The sequence below is a fragment of the Sturnira hondurensis genome, unplaced genomic scaffold, assembly GCF_014824575.4.
Source record: "Sturnira hondurensis isolate 20B ecotype Veracruz unplaced genomic scaffold, ASM1482457v3 Scaffold0007222, whole genome shotgun sequence".
Taxonomy (NCBI): domain Eukaryota; kingdom Metazoa; phylum Chordata; class Mammalia; order Chiroptera; family Phyllostomidae; genus Sturnira; species Sturnira hondurensis.
Window position 1 is genome coordinate 275,505 of NW_028079853.1, and position 16,267 is coordinate 291,771.

A 16,267-nucleotide genomic window follows, 5' to 3' on the forward strand; every position below is an offset into this window, starting at 1 on the left:
AGAGGGAGGTGGAGGAGCGGCCTGAGGATTTGCACACTCATCTCGCAGCATTTTAGCTCTGCCCGCAGGCTGCAGCCAGAGGGTCTCATTGGGTCCCTTTGGGGAGGGGTACAGAAGCCCCAGTAATTGGCCCAGAGCAGGTGAGGCATGCCAGCCACCTGCTCGGAGGTCTCTGTCAGGTGTGGAGGTTTGACAGTCAGCATCCATCTGTAGAAGGAAGTCCAAGAAATCAGAGCCCACGGGCAGGACCCTGTTCCCTCCTTCCTCGGTACAAGAGACCTCGACACACAGAGCAGACTTTCGGAGATCCATAATGTTTTCCCTGTGCAAGTCAACACCCATGAAGGAATGGGATGGGGAGAGGTGTGCTGAGGGGCGCTGACTCTCCTCCTGCCCTTCGCGATGTGATGGCTGGCAGCAGGGGCCTGCTGTGGAGGGGAAAGTGTTAACTAGCTCCCAGGGTCGCCTGCCCATCCATCCTGCCCAGGCGACTGCGCTCTCTGCCAGATTTATAAGGCCCACTGCAGCGACCCTCCTTCTGTGGTGGTTTTGTGGGAGAAGGTCCCAGGCGCAGGCACAGGCCGCTCAGCAGGCACTGAAGGCCTCAGAGTGGGCCCGGGAAGGGGAGGAAGCTCCCATTTGGGTTGGGGTGGGATTGTCGTTGAGATGCCTTCTCTGCTTGTTTCCTTGGGCAGCTGCCGACTGATGTTTGTGGTCACCTGTTTTGTTCCAGATGCTCCTGCCAGTGAGAATGCCAAGGCCCCCGAGATGAAAGCCCGGAGGCCCAAGAGCTCTCTTCCTCCTGTGCTAGGAACAGAGAGTAAGTACCTGTTCAGCTTTTCTAGGCAACGCCAGGACTGAGGGCCAGCAGAGGGCCCTCCTGCCTGGCCTGCACCCAATTGCCCTGTGAACTCCTGGAGGCGGAGCCAGTGGTCCTTTCTCAGGCACCCCGTCTCCCCCCACCTGCCTGCAGCCTCAGTGGTGGGGCACGTCCACATCCGCCCTCAGTTACACCTGTGTCCTTTCTACTTCTCACAAGACTTCCGTGAGAGCTTCTCCCGGATGAGTCTTTCTGGCTGGTGGGTAGACCTTTGAAACTGGACTCTGACCTTATCACTCCTGGCTGGAGTGCCCAGCATCCCCCGGAGCCGATGGCTCACACGAGTGAGGCAAAAACTGCTGAACACTCAGTGTGGTGTGGGTAGGTGCACTAGTAAATCACCATCATGAAATGGGCAAACAAGCTGAATGAGGCTTCAAAAAATATTAATGGAGGCCAAATGCAGCCTCTCACAACACCAGCTGGTTCACTGATACAGATGGGTTCCTAGAACACTCACCTAACGGGAGAAGCCCGCACTCCGAGAGTCCTGCCCTCCGGAGGATAATTCCAATTTGGGGGGTCCTCCCTCGTAATTTGTATGTGTGTATATCTGGAGTGGGGGCCAGCGGTTTCTGTAGTGGGGGACGCAGCCAAGGAAGGCAAATGTGCATAGAGTCCACAAATTAATGATTAATGATTGTCCTGACTTTGTTGGAACTATGTTTGAATCCTCCCGTTTTGACAGAGGGTGTGGAATTTTTGAACATCCCGCACATGCACTTTCTATGTGCAAAACGCAAATAAGATAAGCTCTTAAATATTCATACCCATGGAGGGAAGGGGCTGAGCCTGATTAGTTTGAAGGCAATTTCTTTCTTTCCGTTACAACACAGTGTTCTGTGACTTAGTTTATTTCTTCTTCTCAAAGCATCATACTTCCTTTCCTAATGATGAGTTCGGGCTCCCTACACTATACCAGCCAGGCCGTCAGGGGTGCTCAGCCTTCAGTATGTTGGGTCTGCCTTGGGTTATCAAGGCCTCCTGCCGCTGGGAGCAAGACGCTCTGCTCTTCAGTGGGGAGGCTGGAGGCTTCAGTTCTCACCCCTCCAGAGGCAGCAGGAAAGGGGCTGAGTCTTCACTGTGCTGGTGGAAGTGCATAAACAGTTTTCAGAAAAACCTAGTAAATATGGATGAATGATTTTTATCTTGCCGAAGGATTTCTTATGCCCGTGCTCTATTGGTTATGGGAAACGTAAGCAGAAGAGATGCACGATCTTAGAGGAGAGCCAAGGACTTGTGAATTAGGGGTCTGGCTGGTCGTTCCCCAGTCCTCAGGGCACGAGCAGCGTTGCATGGGCTTTGAGCTGGGAGGCCAGCACCTCCTGTCCTCAGCGCTGGCCCATCCACTCCAGGGAGGTCCTGAGGGAGGTGAGACGGCGTCGAAGGATTACTGGGAAAGAGAAATACAAGCTGGAGACAGTGAGCAGACTGGCCCTGGGCTCTCTGCCCTGGAGAAGAGATGGGTGGAAAACCCCACGTTGTCACCATCCAGTTCTAGGGCTGGGCCTCGCCGCCCTGGCTGCACGTTAGACTCACCTGGGGAGACGTGGGAGCGGCGCTGCCTGGGCTGCACCCCAGACTGAGCAAATCAGACTCTGCTGGGGCGTTAGTGTCTGTTTACGCTCTTGGGCCGTTCCAGTGTGCGGTTGGCCAGGCTGGAGACCAGATGTTCCGGAGGGAAGCCCGGGGCCCTGCACTGCTGGTCTGGAGAAGCAGAGGGGTCTCCTCGACAGCCTCCAGTAAGAGTGAACACCTCAGGGCCCAGTCCTCAGGGTATCTCGGCCACGGCCCGTACTGCTGGGAGCAAGATGTTCTGCTCTTCAGTGGGGAGGCTGGCAGAAAGTGGCCCATGTCTACAGAAAATGAGCACATTCGCGACTGGATTGACTTTAGCAGATGCTGCTTGTGTGCTGATGGGGAATTTCACTCTACGTGGAGAGCCTTCACGTTAGGGTTACAGACGTACATCTTGCCCCCAAAGGAATAGGAATGTGCCTCCATAAACAGCACTGGCCACTTGGAATTCCTCTGCTGGCCCATCCGCCCAGACTCTACCCAACCTGTTCCCCCTGAGAAGGCAGCTGCCCAGAGACAGGAAGTGAGGAGGGCGCCTTTGAGGTCTGCACTGCCGTTCTTTTCTCACTGGGGGATCATTTGTATTCTTTATTAACTACGTAAGTTAAGTATACGAGCATCCTTGTTTAAATATTATAAACAATATCAAAATATGCCAAGTACGATGTGAAAGGCTGCTTTCTCTACCCCCAATTCTGCTCACCTCAAAGATATTCACAATTATATTATTCTGTGCATGTGCATTTACATAAGCAATATTGGCATATTTATATATGCCAGTATGGCGTGCAATCTGCACACCTCTGCAACTTGCTTTCTTTCTCTCAGCACTGCCATCCCCAGTCCCAGATATCTCTGATTGCATCAGAAAGCCCATAGACAGACCCATGTCCCGGAGCGGCCTGGCTGCGTATGTGTGTTCATTGTGCCGAGGGCTGGGAAGTACCTAATCCAACCAGGAAATCCATCCTTCCTGCCAGTGGCCCAGGGAAGGCTGAGCGGTTTTCTTGTCAAAGGCTGTGGCCAGATCCCTTTCTGCATGCCCTCCCCGCCACAGCTGCCACGTCCAGTCCTGGCAGTGAGCTGTCAGTGTGAGTGGACAGCACTTGTCCGCGCCGTGGCCCGAGAGCCCAGGGAGCATGGCCTGAGCCGGTCTGAGCCGGTCTGAGCCAGTCTGCCCCAGCCCCAGGGGCGGGGTGGGAGAAAACTGACAGAAGAACGTGTTAATCTGTGAGACCCCGACTCACAAGTCCAGGAGTGTGGATGGGTTGTGTGGGTAGATTCAGGGATATGGGAGACTCTGGTCCCGTTTGGGAGGAGGAGAATGTGGTTTGGTTGGAGAGGGATGATAACGCTGTTGGAGGGAGAAACTGCAACGTGCTAGAATGAATCTCATGAGGGCACCCAACTCCAAGGATCATCTACTTGTCCTCCAAAACAAGCATTTATTGAGCACGTGCCTTTTAGGCTCTCAATTTATGTCACTTCAGGCAATTCTCACCCTTCTGAGCTGTTCCCATTTTACAGATGAGCACAACTGAGCCTCAGAAAACTAAATTTTCCTCCCCAGGGTTTCACAGCTAGTAAGACATGGAACTGTGAGGCCAGCCCTGCGCTGGGTTCTGCTGGGTTCCAGGCATGAACACCCTGTGCCTGGCAATAGTCTCAGAGCCCCACACAGTGCGCTGCCTGCACAGGCCTGGCAGTGCTCCTGTCTGCGCACCGCAGGGCCAAGGCCCGCCCGTCATTACAGTCGGGGCAAAGGAGGGGGCAGCTGGTGAGCTTCCCTGGACCTTTAAACCTGTCAGGGTGTACACTGCATGCCTCTCCATGAAAACTTTTAAATAACTTTATGGGATACAACTTCGAATTTGCAGAAAAGTTGCAAGAATAGTACAATAAACTTTGTATATATTTACTTAGATTCACCAATTATTTACATTTTGTTCCATTGTTGTATCATTCTGTATGTATATTTTCATATATTCAAATAGATATATATTTATAATAGATCATATATATACATATATACTATGTATATGTTCACATATTCACCATTCATCATACAGCTACAAGGGGGAACCCCCAAAACCAGAATTTATTTATAAAAATTGTGTATTTATTCTTACATGTTTAAATGTCAGCCACCTTCAAACTACTCTCCATTTGATGCAATACACCTAATGAGACTTTTTTACTGTTCAAACCAGTTTTAAACTCACCAATTTTGATTCCTTTTAGTGCTTCTCTTGTTTTGTGTTTCGCCTCTTCCATGTCGGCAAAACGTTTGCTTTTTTTTTAAAGATTTTATTTATTTATTTTTAGAGGGGAAAGGAAGGAGAGAGGGAGAAACATCAATGTATGGTTGCCTCCGGTGTGTCCCCTGCCAGGAACTGGTCTGCAACCCAGGCATGTGCTCTGACTGGGAATCGAACCACGATCGTGTGGTTCGCAGGCTCACACTCAATCCACTGAGCTACACCAGCCAGGGCCAAAACGTTTGCTTTTGAGGACTTTTTTTATCCGGGGAAACAAAAAAAAAGTTGCTTAGAGAAAGATCAGGTGAATAGGGAGGGTGGGGCGCAGGGGTCATGCTGTTTTGGGTTAAAAACTGCTGATCCTATTTAGTTTTTTGAGATCTCTCCTTACTGCTTTCCACAGTGGCTGCACCAGTCAGCATGGTGTGGGCAGGCGCACTTGCAAATCACCCATCATGAAATGGACACACCCGATGAAAGAGTCTTCAAAGCAAATTCACTGAAGCCAAACATGCATCTCATAACAATGCCGGCTGGTACACTGATACAGACGGGTTCCCAGAACACTCACCTAGTGGGGAAACCTGTAGTACAAGGGGCCCACTCTCCAGAAGATAATTCTGGTTTCTGGGGTGGTCCCCCCCCTTGCATACATATCATTCATGAACAAATTAGAGACATCATACATACCCTTGACCTCTGAGTATCTCATCATGCATCTCCTTGGAACATAACCCCGATGAGTTATTAGAATCAGGAATTTCAACATTGAACCAACAGTGCTACTAATCCACATCTGTACTTCATTTTTGTCAGTTGTCCCAATATCTTTTATGGCTGGTTTCCCCCTCTTGATGGGTGTTTACTGGCAGCACTCACGGAACTTCCTCGACCCCTCGCCCCAGAGCAGGTCCTCTCCTGCCTTTGAGAAGGAACAGGAGAGAAGTGCACAGGCCAGGAGGGAGTCCCCGAGACTCCTCCCCAGCAGAGTGGGCGTGGGGAGGAAGCCTGCTCCGGCACAGGGTGAGCCAGATAGCCACTGGCGCTAGAGAGCAGGGCCCCAAAGTCTTGGTTCTGTCACTAACTGAACATGTGGGCCTGGTCAAAGGCCTTTGTCCTGCTGGACCTTGGTTTCCTCACCTGCCAAATTGGGACTTATTTGGGCTAACCCAGGCTTTTCCAGCTCTGATGTCAGGCCGTCCCGCGGAATGTTTGTTTCCTTAGGTGACCCGGTTCAGGTGAGGCCAGCTGACTCTCCTTGGTGTCACCTGATACGTGAAGGGTCAAAGCTGCAGCCGGCTTGGGCTGTGTTACACAGCAGCAGAAACATCCTGAGAGGAAGGGGGCCGTGAGCAGAAGGGCCAGGTTCAGAGTGTTCTAGCTGGAAGGAATCTGCGTGGAGTTCTGTGTGGAAGGCGTCAGTGGGGCTTAAGAAAAGGTTTTAGAAAATGCAGACGAGGCCGTGCCAGTGCAGTACCCGACTGGGTGGTGTTTTTATCCGTCTGCAGAGCCGCTGGCCTTTTGTAAAAGAATGGATGGGCGTCCAGGGGGCACTGTTCCCTCCCGTGGACAGACACCAGAGCCTGTCCATCTCTGAATCTTCCGTGCCTGGCCTGAAGCAGGGGTGTGATAGGTATTTGCTTCTTCAAATCGGTTCATGACTTTACATGCTTTAAGGGTCTCTGCCTTCACCGTGTTTCCAGGACGTGGGGAGATGCAGGTAAACGCTCCTTTGTATTCCCTGCCTGGCCTTGGCCCCAGCGTCACCTCTGACATTGGTCTCTGGCTTTGTGTCCACGATGGGCCATCCAGACTCTGATAGTTGTTGATGTCTTTGCTTTGGCCTCGCATATGTGTTTCTCTCTGAAACCAAAAGTCGCATCAACCTGAAAGTGCCTTTGGATATCAAAAGCAGTGTTCAGTTTTCCTAAGAGGTTTTCTCAGAATCAAATATGTCTCTCTTTTTTGAAGATTTTATTTACTTTTAGAGAGAGGAAGGGAGGGAGAGAAGCATCAGTGTGAGAGAGAAACATCAATCGGTTGCCTGTCGTACACCCTCCAACCTGGGACCGAACCCACAACCCAGGCACACGCCCTGCCCGGGAACCAAACTGACAGCCTTTTGCTTTGAGAGACCAACCTAAGCCACACGGTCTGGGCTCAAACCATCTTTCTTTTAAACATTCTTTCAAGGTCATGGGGAAAGTTAAATCCTGACAGGATTCAAAGAGCTAAAAGGAAATGCAAGGAGGTTGAGGCTTGGCACCGAAGCTCACTTGACAGTGAAAGGTGTGGGGCCATGGGAGAGAAGCTGGGGTGTTCCCATAAATGTCTTTGAAAGAAACGGGGTACCAATTTCCAGTTACTCTTAACCGAAGGACTGGTCTGTGAGGCGGGATGGCGCCCACTACTGCCCCCTGCCCCGCGTGCATGTGGCCCTGTGACCCAGCCCTGTGCTGCTGCCTCGGCCCCTCCCCAGCTGCCCCACTGTCTCCCACGAGCCAGCTGAATGGCAGGATGGTCTCTCCCCAGGGAGGGCCTGGAGGATGCCAGTCAAGCAGCCCCGGCACTGCCGTCTCAGGCATGCTGGCTGCCTCTTTCTCCACCGTCCTGACACTCTGTGTCCCGGGGGCCAAGGGATGCGACTTTGCAGTAACAACAGGAGCCGTGTTCACCTGGAATCTTCTTATTCAGCAGCCATTGCTCTGAGGGGGTGTGTGCAGGAAATTTGCCCAGAGATGTTAATTCTGGGAAGATGACCAACATTTCTGCGCCCATCTGTAAGGACCAGGGATGGGCCTGGTGTGTGCATGGTGAGCAGTGGGGGCTGCCGAGTGGCCCAGAGCCCTGAGCCCACCCAGCGTAGGGAGTGGGTTCAGCCTCCCCTCCCAGCTCCTCACTGCCACCCTCCCGCTCTGCCTCAGCCTGCAGGGTCGGCGTCCCCTCCATACTTCCCTCAGCCTTCAGGAGCTTCAGGAGAAAGTTACTGCTGATTTGGGGAACTGTGAAGATTTTGATGTCTATTTTTAGTTAACTACCTAAAAAGAGCAGTGTCCCCAGAGAGGCAGAGATCCAGGGACCGCCCTGTACCCAAGGCTGTTGCAGCTGCCTCCTGAATCTCCTTTGCTCTTCATGAACTCAGAACCTTTTGACCCGTCAAGACCCACCTTCAAGCTCTGTAAATATCCCCCAAATGCTTTAGCCCTCAATTCACTGGAGAGATGTACTCAGATGCCTTCAGACTGAGCAGTCTAGACACTTCTGTGGCGTGCTGACCTCCCTACCAGGACAGAAGAAAGGTCTGTGAGGCCAGGACCAGGTTCAGACTTGCGCAGGCTGAGCAGAAGCAAGAGACAGATTGTGCAGACAGCTGGAGACTGGCCTCCCCAGCCCTGCCCCAGGTTTCCCTGGAGGCACCCAAATTCAGAGCTTTGATCCATGATGTTTTTATTGGGCTGCTTCACTTCTTCCAGCCTCTGTCTCCTGTCTAGAGTAGAAGGCTCAGCTCCTGGCAGATTTCATCTGGTGGGTAAGCCAGGTGGCTTCTCCTTTTCATGGAAAGTTGCACAAGGATGCAAGCCCCAGGCCTTACCGAATGTCTCTGCATCAGAGCTCAGGAGTGTTCTTGGGAATCCCCTGGTTAACAGAGGTCCTCAGGAGTTCCACTCATGCCTTTAAAGCATGTGTCAGGTACCGAGTTGGGCACTGGGGATACAGAAGGTGAGCGAGACGGGTCCTGCCCCCGTCCCCAGGGAGCGAGCTGTAGCTTATGCATGTTGAGGCAGCTCTCTGCAATTGCACTGCCTTGGGATGGGTGCTGAGTTAGGGCCGCCTTGGAGGGGCATGGAACCCAGCCTGGCAGTGGAGATCCATGAGCTGAGACCTGCCTGAAGAGCGTGCATCGGTCAGCAAAGAGCTGACAGCAGAAGCCTGGAATCACAGAAACTGAAAGGCATTTGGAGCATAGACCAGCGCCCCCAGAAGGTGGCTTGGGGACCAGCAGCAACAGCATCCCAGGAAGGCCAGGAATCTGTGCTTCTGGCAGGGTCCCCAGTCACCATGAGAACCACTAGAGGCACACTAGATTTTGAGAGCCACTGATAATGAGCATCAAGGGCTGGGGGGAGGGTGTCCCCCCCGAGAGGCAATAGTAAGAAAGCAGGCGGGAGATGAAAGCTGGGGGCAGATCTCAAAGGCCCCTGTAAGATGCGTTGGGCTTGACCCTAAGTGGCAGCAGGCAGTCACTGGAGAGGTATAAGCAGGAGCGACAGTAGCTCTGCATTCGTGAAAGACAACTTTGGCCTCAGGGTGGTGGGTGTATTGGGGCGGGGCCTGGGAGGAGGCAGAGTTAAGGCCAGCATGGTGACGGGTGGGTGTGGGAAGTGGCAGACAGAGGAGCTGTTTAGTTGACTGACATACACTGGTGACTGGATACGGGTTGGTGGGGGGCCTTGGAGAAGCAGGGACAAGCCGCAGTGTGGGGGAAAGGTGCTGTTTTTGGTTCTGGACACGTTTCTACTGGGTCACATGAGCTTTTATGAACCCAGCAAGTCATCTGACTTTTATGTGAACCCACCTCCTTTTTCACGAACTAGAAACACTGCGAGGTGCCCTGCCTTTGTTTGGTTGAGGTAGGAAGCAAACGATTGAAAGGGTGACGTGGCCATGGGTTAGAGACAACTTGCCGAATCCAGCTCTCTTTAAGAAATCAGATTTTAGCATCAGATGGCTCTCCTTTCCAACCCATAAAGTATGTTCTTCTAAGCCCAGAATACAATGAATGGATTACAGCAAGTGGTCATACAAAATGCATATAGAATAGGATACAAAACCTTGTTAACATTTAAAATTGTTTTTACTGCCCTGGCTGGTGTGGGTCAGTGAACTGGGCACCGATTTGATTCCCAGTCAGGTACAGGCCTGGGATGCAGCCCAGGCCCCTGGTTGGGGGCGTGTAAGAGGCAGCCAATGGGGCCGTTTCTCTCACACATCAGTGTTTCTCTCCCTCTCTCCTTCCCTTCTTCTCTCTCTAGAAATGAATACATAAAATCTTTAAAAAACTTATTAAAAATGAAATTGTTTTTACTGAGAGGAACCAAACCAATTTCAAATGCTAGCCAATTCCAACAGCAGAAGCTCCAAATTTGTAAAACGAAAAATGTAAAACTTGGGCCCTCAATTCCATTCCACTGTAGCACAGAAAGATGAGTATTAGTGCAGACTCTGCATCTGGTACACAGGTTTACCAGGGCTGCCAAGGTCAGGGTAGGGCGGGGCTCCAGCGTCCTGTGATTTCATTCTGTGCCTCTGTCCCTCCTTACCAACTGCTAGCCCACCACCCCAGGGGCCGCCAGCCCCGTTCCTGGCCCCGAGAGCTGCCCACAGCAGCATTCATTTGTCCTAACAAAGTGCCACACGCCGGGTGGCTTACACAGCAGAAATGTGTTGTCTCAGGGTTCTGGAGGCTGGACCTTCAAGGTTCAAGTGTCGGTAGGTTCGGCTTCTGCTGAGGATTCTCTCCTGACCCAAGGTGGTCGCCTTCCCTCTGTGTCCTCACACAGCCTTTCCTCTGTGTCCAGATTCCCTCTTCTTATGACACCAATCAGATTGGACTAGGACCTCCCCCAACAGCCTCGTTTTAAGTTAATCACCTCTTTAAAGGCTCCAACTTAGTCATATTCTGAGGTATGGGAGTCAGGGCTTCAACTCGTGAATCTGGGGGAACGCAGCTAAGCCCACAACAGCAGCTCTGCAGAGTCCCTTGGTAGGATGGCTTCCCCTCTGCCCAGGAGGTCGGATTCTAGCTGGGGTAGAGGCCTCTCTTCTTCCCCCCCCCCACTCCCCCCACCCCNTTTCCCCCCCCCCCCCCCCCCCCCCCCCCCGCGGACTCTCTCCTCCCTCCCCCCAGCAGCCTTGATGAAAAGGCGAGGGCTTCAGGGCTCAGCCATTCACGGGTATTTTCTATTCCATCCTGAGGGATTTGGCTTTCTCACGTTCTTCCTGCCTAGCGTCTTCGAGCTCCCCCTTTCCCAGCCTCCACACTCTTCTCTTTCACCTTGGAAGACACCTCAGCTTGACATTCCTGGTCTGTCACCCCATTTCTCTTTGTCCCTTTCACCTCCGGAATTCTTGACAGAGGAGTTGACTCCCTACCTGTTCCCTTGAGACCCTCCTGTGGAGTGACTGCGGACACTGCCCCACTGCACCTGCCCTCTGCAGCCTGGCCGGCACCGGCACCGGCACCGGCGCTGGTCCCACCTGAGGCGCTCTCCCCGTGCTCCCTTCAGCTGGGGCTGCAGTGACTGTCCTCCGTGCGCCTCGGAGCCTTCCACAGCCCCTTCTCCTCTTCCATTGCATTCTGTTCCCCAAAGAATGGACCCATCCTCACAGTTTGCATCATAAATTACATTTTTGATCCTGAAATGTTTCTCTTGCAGCTTCTACCAACCTTTCTGCGGTCTCTGAATTCTGGTCCAGGCTTTTGCCTACGTGCAGATTAAATTCTTTCATCCACCACACTCACTTGGACCAGGCCAAACTTACCTGCACTCCCAAACTTGGCCATCTATCAGTACAATCTTCCCATTTATCCAGGCAAGAATCCTCTAAGGAGCCTTTGTGCCTCCCTCTTGTTCAGCCCCTACTTCTTTTAACTTTTCTTCTGTCTCGCATTTGTATTTTTCTTTCTGCCGCCTTTACCAAAGCTGGACACGGATGATCAGCTCCTTCCCAGAGTGTGGCAGCAGCCTCCTAAGTGGGGACCCTCTTCCCCCAGAAGGTGTGGAGGCCCCCAGTGCCCTCCAGCCAGTCAGACCGCTGCTTGTGTGAGGGCCCTGGTCACTGAGGACAGAGACCTAACTCGGACTTGGCCTCTAGACCAGCTCAGTCCAGCACAACTGTCTGTGAGGACGTCAGTGCTCTGCGTCTGCACAATGTGATAGCCACTGACCACATGTGACTGGTGTGATTGAGGGACCGCGTTTTTTATTTTCCCTAAGTCAAGTCGCCACACTGTCTTCACACCACCGCTCTCTAACCCCGGCCCTGTGCTCTGTCCAACCTCCAGCAACCACCACCCTGACTCCCAGCTCTGAGCCCCTCCCTGCTCCCAGCGAGGGGCTGGGCTCTTCCTCTCTAGCCCTCAGGTCCCCCTGCGTCCCCTGCCTGCCTCCCCACCTCCTCATCCCACACGGAGCTCTTTCTCCTCCATCGGGACAACCGTGTCATGTTGGCTGGATAAATTTATTTTTAAACTCTCTATTTAACTTTTACTTTGAAATAATTTTAGGCTTGAAGGAAAGATGCAAAAATAATGCAAATAAATCATATATACCCTTCACTCAGATTCTTCAGATATCAACATGTTACCGTGCTGGCTTTATCATATTTTCTCTCCTCCTCTCTTCTTCCATTTCCCTTTCCTTCTACCTGTCCACACATACATACACATTTTAGGAGCAGTTTGAAAGTAAGTTGCACATATGTTATCCTCTGCACTTAAATGCTTCAGTGTATACTTCCTAAAAACAGACAATCTCATAAAATCACAGTTCGGGGATCAAAACTACAAAATTAACATTGATACAATGCTATCTATCATCTACTTTATTGGACTTCATCAAAATTTTCCAATTGTCCTATAAATGTCCTTCTGGCACAAGAAAGAGACCACATGTCTTGACATTTAAGCTCTTGAAGCTGATTTCTACATGTGTTTGGTTTTCTCCTCGGTACCCAGGCTAGTATAGGTACCAGTTGGCATTTGCCTGGCACATTGTCAGCCCTTTTATGAGTCGAATGGATAGATTAATAATGGTGACAAACCAGGGCGAACCTGATGGAAGCGGACCTCAACCTGGGCCCCACCACGCACCCGCTGGCCAGCAGCTCCGCGCTCTCAGCGTGCTCCTGAGGCGCCGGTGCCTCTGCAGTCCTCCTGGGGCTCTCGGGTGGGTAGCGGCGGTCTTCCCACTTTACTCATGCCCCGTGACAACCCGCAGGGCGGCCGCCTTGCCTGTGGTCACGGAGCAGCTCCATGTCCAGGGCACGGCACCGCCTCTCTGTGATCTGCTAACACAATTCCACTCATTCATTCGACAAATAGTTATGGAGTGTCTACTGTGTGTCAGGCACGTTAGGTACACAGCTAATACTTTGTGGGGAGGCAAAGGGCAAACCATAAATAAGTAATGACTAGTTTGTTATACGGAGTTAAACGCCATGAGGGAAAATAAAGCCGGGTAAGCGTGGTAAGGAGTGCTGGGGTTGGGGGTTGGTGTTTGATAGAGAGTAGTTCGGGGAGGCCTCACTGGTTAAAAAACTTCTCCCCGCTTTCATGTTAAAGTATAACTTGCATACATGAAATTCCCGCCTTCTAGTGCACAGTGCTGTGAACCTCGACAAACACAGGCAGTCGCGTAGCCGCTGCCGCAGTGAAAGACGGTTCCTTCGCCTCCAAACATGGCCTCTGGGTGGCCAACCCCTCCCCCACCCACCACTGGCAAGCACTAACTTACTCTCTGTCCCCGTGGCTTTGCCTTTCCTAAATGCCATGGAAATGGAATTACACAGTACGCAGCCTTTGATTGTGGCCTCTCTTAGCAGAGGAGACATGTCATTGATTAGATTCATCCAGGTGGTGTATCTGCAGTTTTTTTTATTGCCGGGTAGAATTTCATTGTATAAAGGTACCACAGTTCACCTGTTCTCCAGCTGAAGCTATTTGGATAACTTTCAGTTTGGGGCAATTATGAATCAAGCCACTGCAAACATTCACAGGCAGGTGTTTGTCTGCACGTAGACCTTCATTTCATGTGGGTATGTAGGTGGCATGGCTTTTGAGAACAGACCTGACAGAATATGAACACAAGCCACGGAAATAGCGGAGGATAGTTTTGTGTATTTATCAGATTGTTCTTTAGCCAAATGATGAGGTTTGCTCTTCAAATTCTGGTCTGTTTGGATCTTTTTTTTTTTTAATGTGAGTTGTTTGGCAGTAGGAATGGTGGAGACCATTGGTTAGTTCATTCATTCATTGAACAAAGAATGAATGAACAAATTCATTCATTCACCAAAGACTTTAAAAAGTGAAAGCCAGCAGTCCAGTCTGGGACCCAAAGGAGGTCCGACACCCTTGGATCCACACCAAAGGCTAATTTTAGTTGGTTTATCTGACATAATTTCCTGAGTTTCCTGAAAGTTGGGGTGAGAGCATAGTTAGTGAGTTTGGGGCTGTCCTCATTGAAATGGACATTGGAACCTTAAGCGTTTTTTCATTTTTGGGTCAGTGGAGGCTTCAGGGACCCCCTCCAGAGGCCCCGCTAAGGACTGATGTCCATTCGGTCGGGGGCCATCTGTGTGACCGCACAATGTCCAGAGGGACGCACACAGCAAGCACTCTACACCCACGCAGGGCCGGTAGCCTGGACTGTGACCTCCCAGGGCTCAGGGGTCTTCTGAGAAAACAGAGCTGACAGAGTAACTTGCAAACTCTTTGTTTCAGGTGATGCAACTGTGAAAAAGAAACCTACCCCCAAGACACCTCTGAAAGCAGGTAATTGGTCATAGCAATATGTGGGGACAAGGGAGCCATCTGCCATGAGGGGTTTGTCCTTTGTCCTGCTAGACGCCCCCCTTCCCTGATTCACGCTCTGCATTATTCAGGCTGAACTTCCCCCTGGAGTGTCGGCCGCCACAGTCTCCAGTCTCTTCCACTACCTGCCTTTTCTCCTGCTTCCCCTATGAGCACAGTGTCACACACTACCAGTGCGTCTCCCTTCCCTTCTGCACATTTTGCCTGACCCTCTGGCCCTAAGGAGGCGATCCACTTTGTGCTATTTCCATGCTCTGCTCCGTGCGTCCCTGTCGTATGGAGCCTTGTCTGTTTTCCACTGAAAGGCATTTGGGACGCGAGCCATGTGGAGCCCCTCAGCCAGGGGGACCTGGAGGTCAAAAGGCAAGGTGCTGTTTGATGAATAATGGAGTTAGGATGTAGACTCAAAAAATTAGGGTGAGACACAAACTGTAGAGCGCCCAGCACATGGAGAACTACGCCACGTGAATTATGCGGGCCGCTATGAGGAGATCGGAATAAACAGGTGAACGATCCGAGTAGGTCCATCCGCTCAGATGTTCTGAAGCAGTGATCACCTACTGCAGTTTTGGAAGGTTCTGGAAGGCGCGAGAGCAACAGCAGACCAATGTGGTCAGCAGTGTCAAATGAGGTCCGAATGTCTTACTTTCCCACTTGTCCTCTCCAGCCATGCCCCCTCAGATCGTTCAGTTTCCCGAGGACCAGAAGGTGCGTGCTGGAGAGTCCGTGGAGCTGCTTGGGAAAGTGACAGGCACCCAGCCTATCACCTGCACCTGGATGAAGTTCCGAAAGCAGGTCAGTAGAAGAGGCGGGCGGCCTGAGAACAACCCACACAGCATCTAGGCTGGAGGGGGCGAGAAATGCCCAACTGGGGACAGCATGGCCCTTCATCGCAGGGGCCGTGGGACAGGAGAGCCCCCACCCTCTCATCACCCACCCGCCAAACCCGAGTTCTTAGCATCACCTTTCCCCCTGAATCTACTAAGTAATACCTGCTTTACAGACTATTTGTATAATCAAGAAAAGTATGAAGGGGGAACTAGAAACCAGCCTTGGTTCCCACCGGATTTTGATATCTTGCTCTAGAATTCTCCTCAGACTCAGGAACATGGAACCACAGACCTAGGAGGCCCTGTAAGCCCCCTGTGATTCCATGCTAGCCCAGTGAGCCTGGTCTGTGGGAACAGCTTAAACCTACCACGTGCTAAAGGGATAAAAGTGAATCTGAGCGCTTGGATAGATAAACTGTACGTTAAGTAGCATTTTGTCTAGCTGGGCAGAAATCCAGCTACCATTTATAATCGTGGTCCTATGGGAACACATTTGAAATTCTGAACAACCAGCTTGTAACGGCACTCGGAGATCCCATATTGTGGCGAGTCACAGGCCTGATCAGTAGGGGCCCTGGGACAGTGGGCTGGCACTGGATTGGAAACTCTACAGAAGGGGTGAAGATTTCTTCTGAGTCCTCTGGGGCTGTATTTCCAAACACCCAAGTTGTCCTAAGGCCCGGAAATGGGAGGCTAGTATCCGGAAGGAAAGGAGGTTTGGTCTCAGAAGATGAAGAAGAGACAGTGGCCGTTAGCATCCAAAGCGAGTTAGCCTCAGGCAGTGTCTGGGCTGATGTCGTCTGAAATAAGGTGGAATCTCATCCCTTTTCAGAGGCGTTTAGGCAGTCTCAGCTCTGTCTCTTTCCGTGGTGATGGAAATGCTCTGTATCTGTTTTCCAACATGTAGCCACTAAGCCCATGTGGCTGTTAAGCACCTGAACTGTGATTGGCGTAACTGAGGAACTGAATTTTAAATTTTAAGTAATTAAAAGTTATTATAATAGCTTTGTTGAGATATAATTAACACACCATAAAGTTTACTCTTTCAAACCCACCCTTTTAAAGTGGTTTTTAGTGTACTCACAAGGTTGTGCGACCGCAACAATGATCTAATTCCAGAATATTATCA

General features: G+C 51.4%; 1 protein-coding gene across 4 annotated transcripts in view; it reads left to right on the forward strand.

The window, feature by feature from the left end:
- The window catches only part of MYLK (myosin light chain kinase), a 192,266-nt gene that overhangs the window by 126,914 nt on the left and 49,085 nt on the right, over window positions 1-16,267 (forward strand). For all 4 annotated transcript variants that reach the window (XM_037051461.1, XM_037051460.1, XM_037051462.1 and 1 more), the window contains 3 exons: window positions 734-820; window positions 14,219-14,269; window positions 14,976-15,103. In XM_037051461.1, the coding sequence (XP_036907356.1) occupies window positions 734-820; window positions 14,219-14,269; window positions 14,976-15,103 (266 nt within the window). The remainder of the gene's footprint in view (window positions 1-733; window positions 821-14,218; window positions 14,270-14,975; window positions 15,104-16,267) is intronic.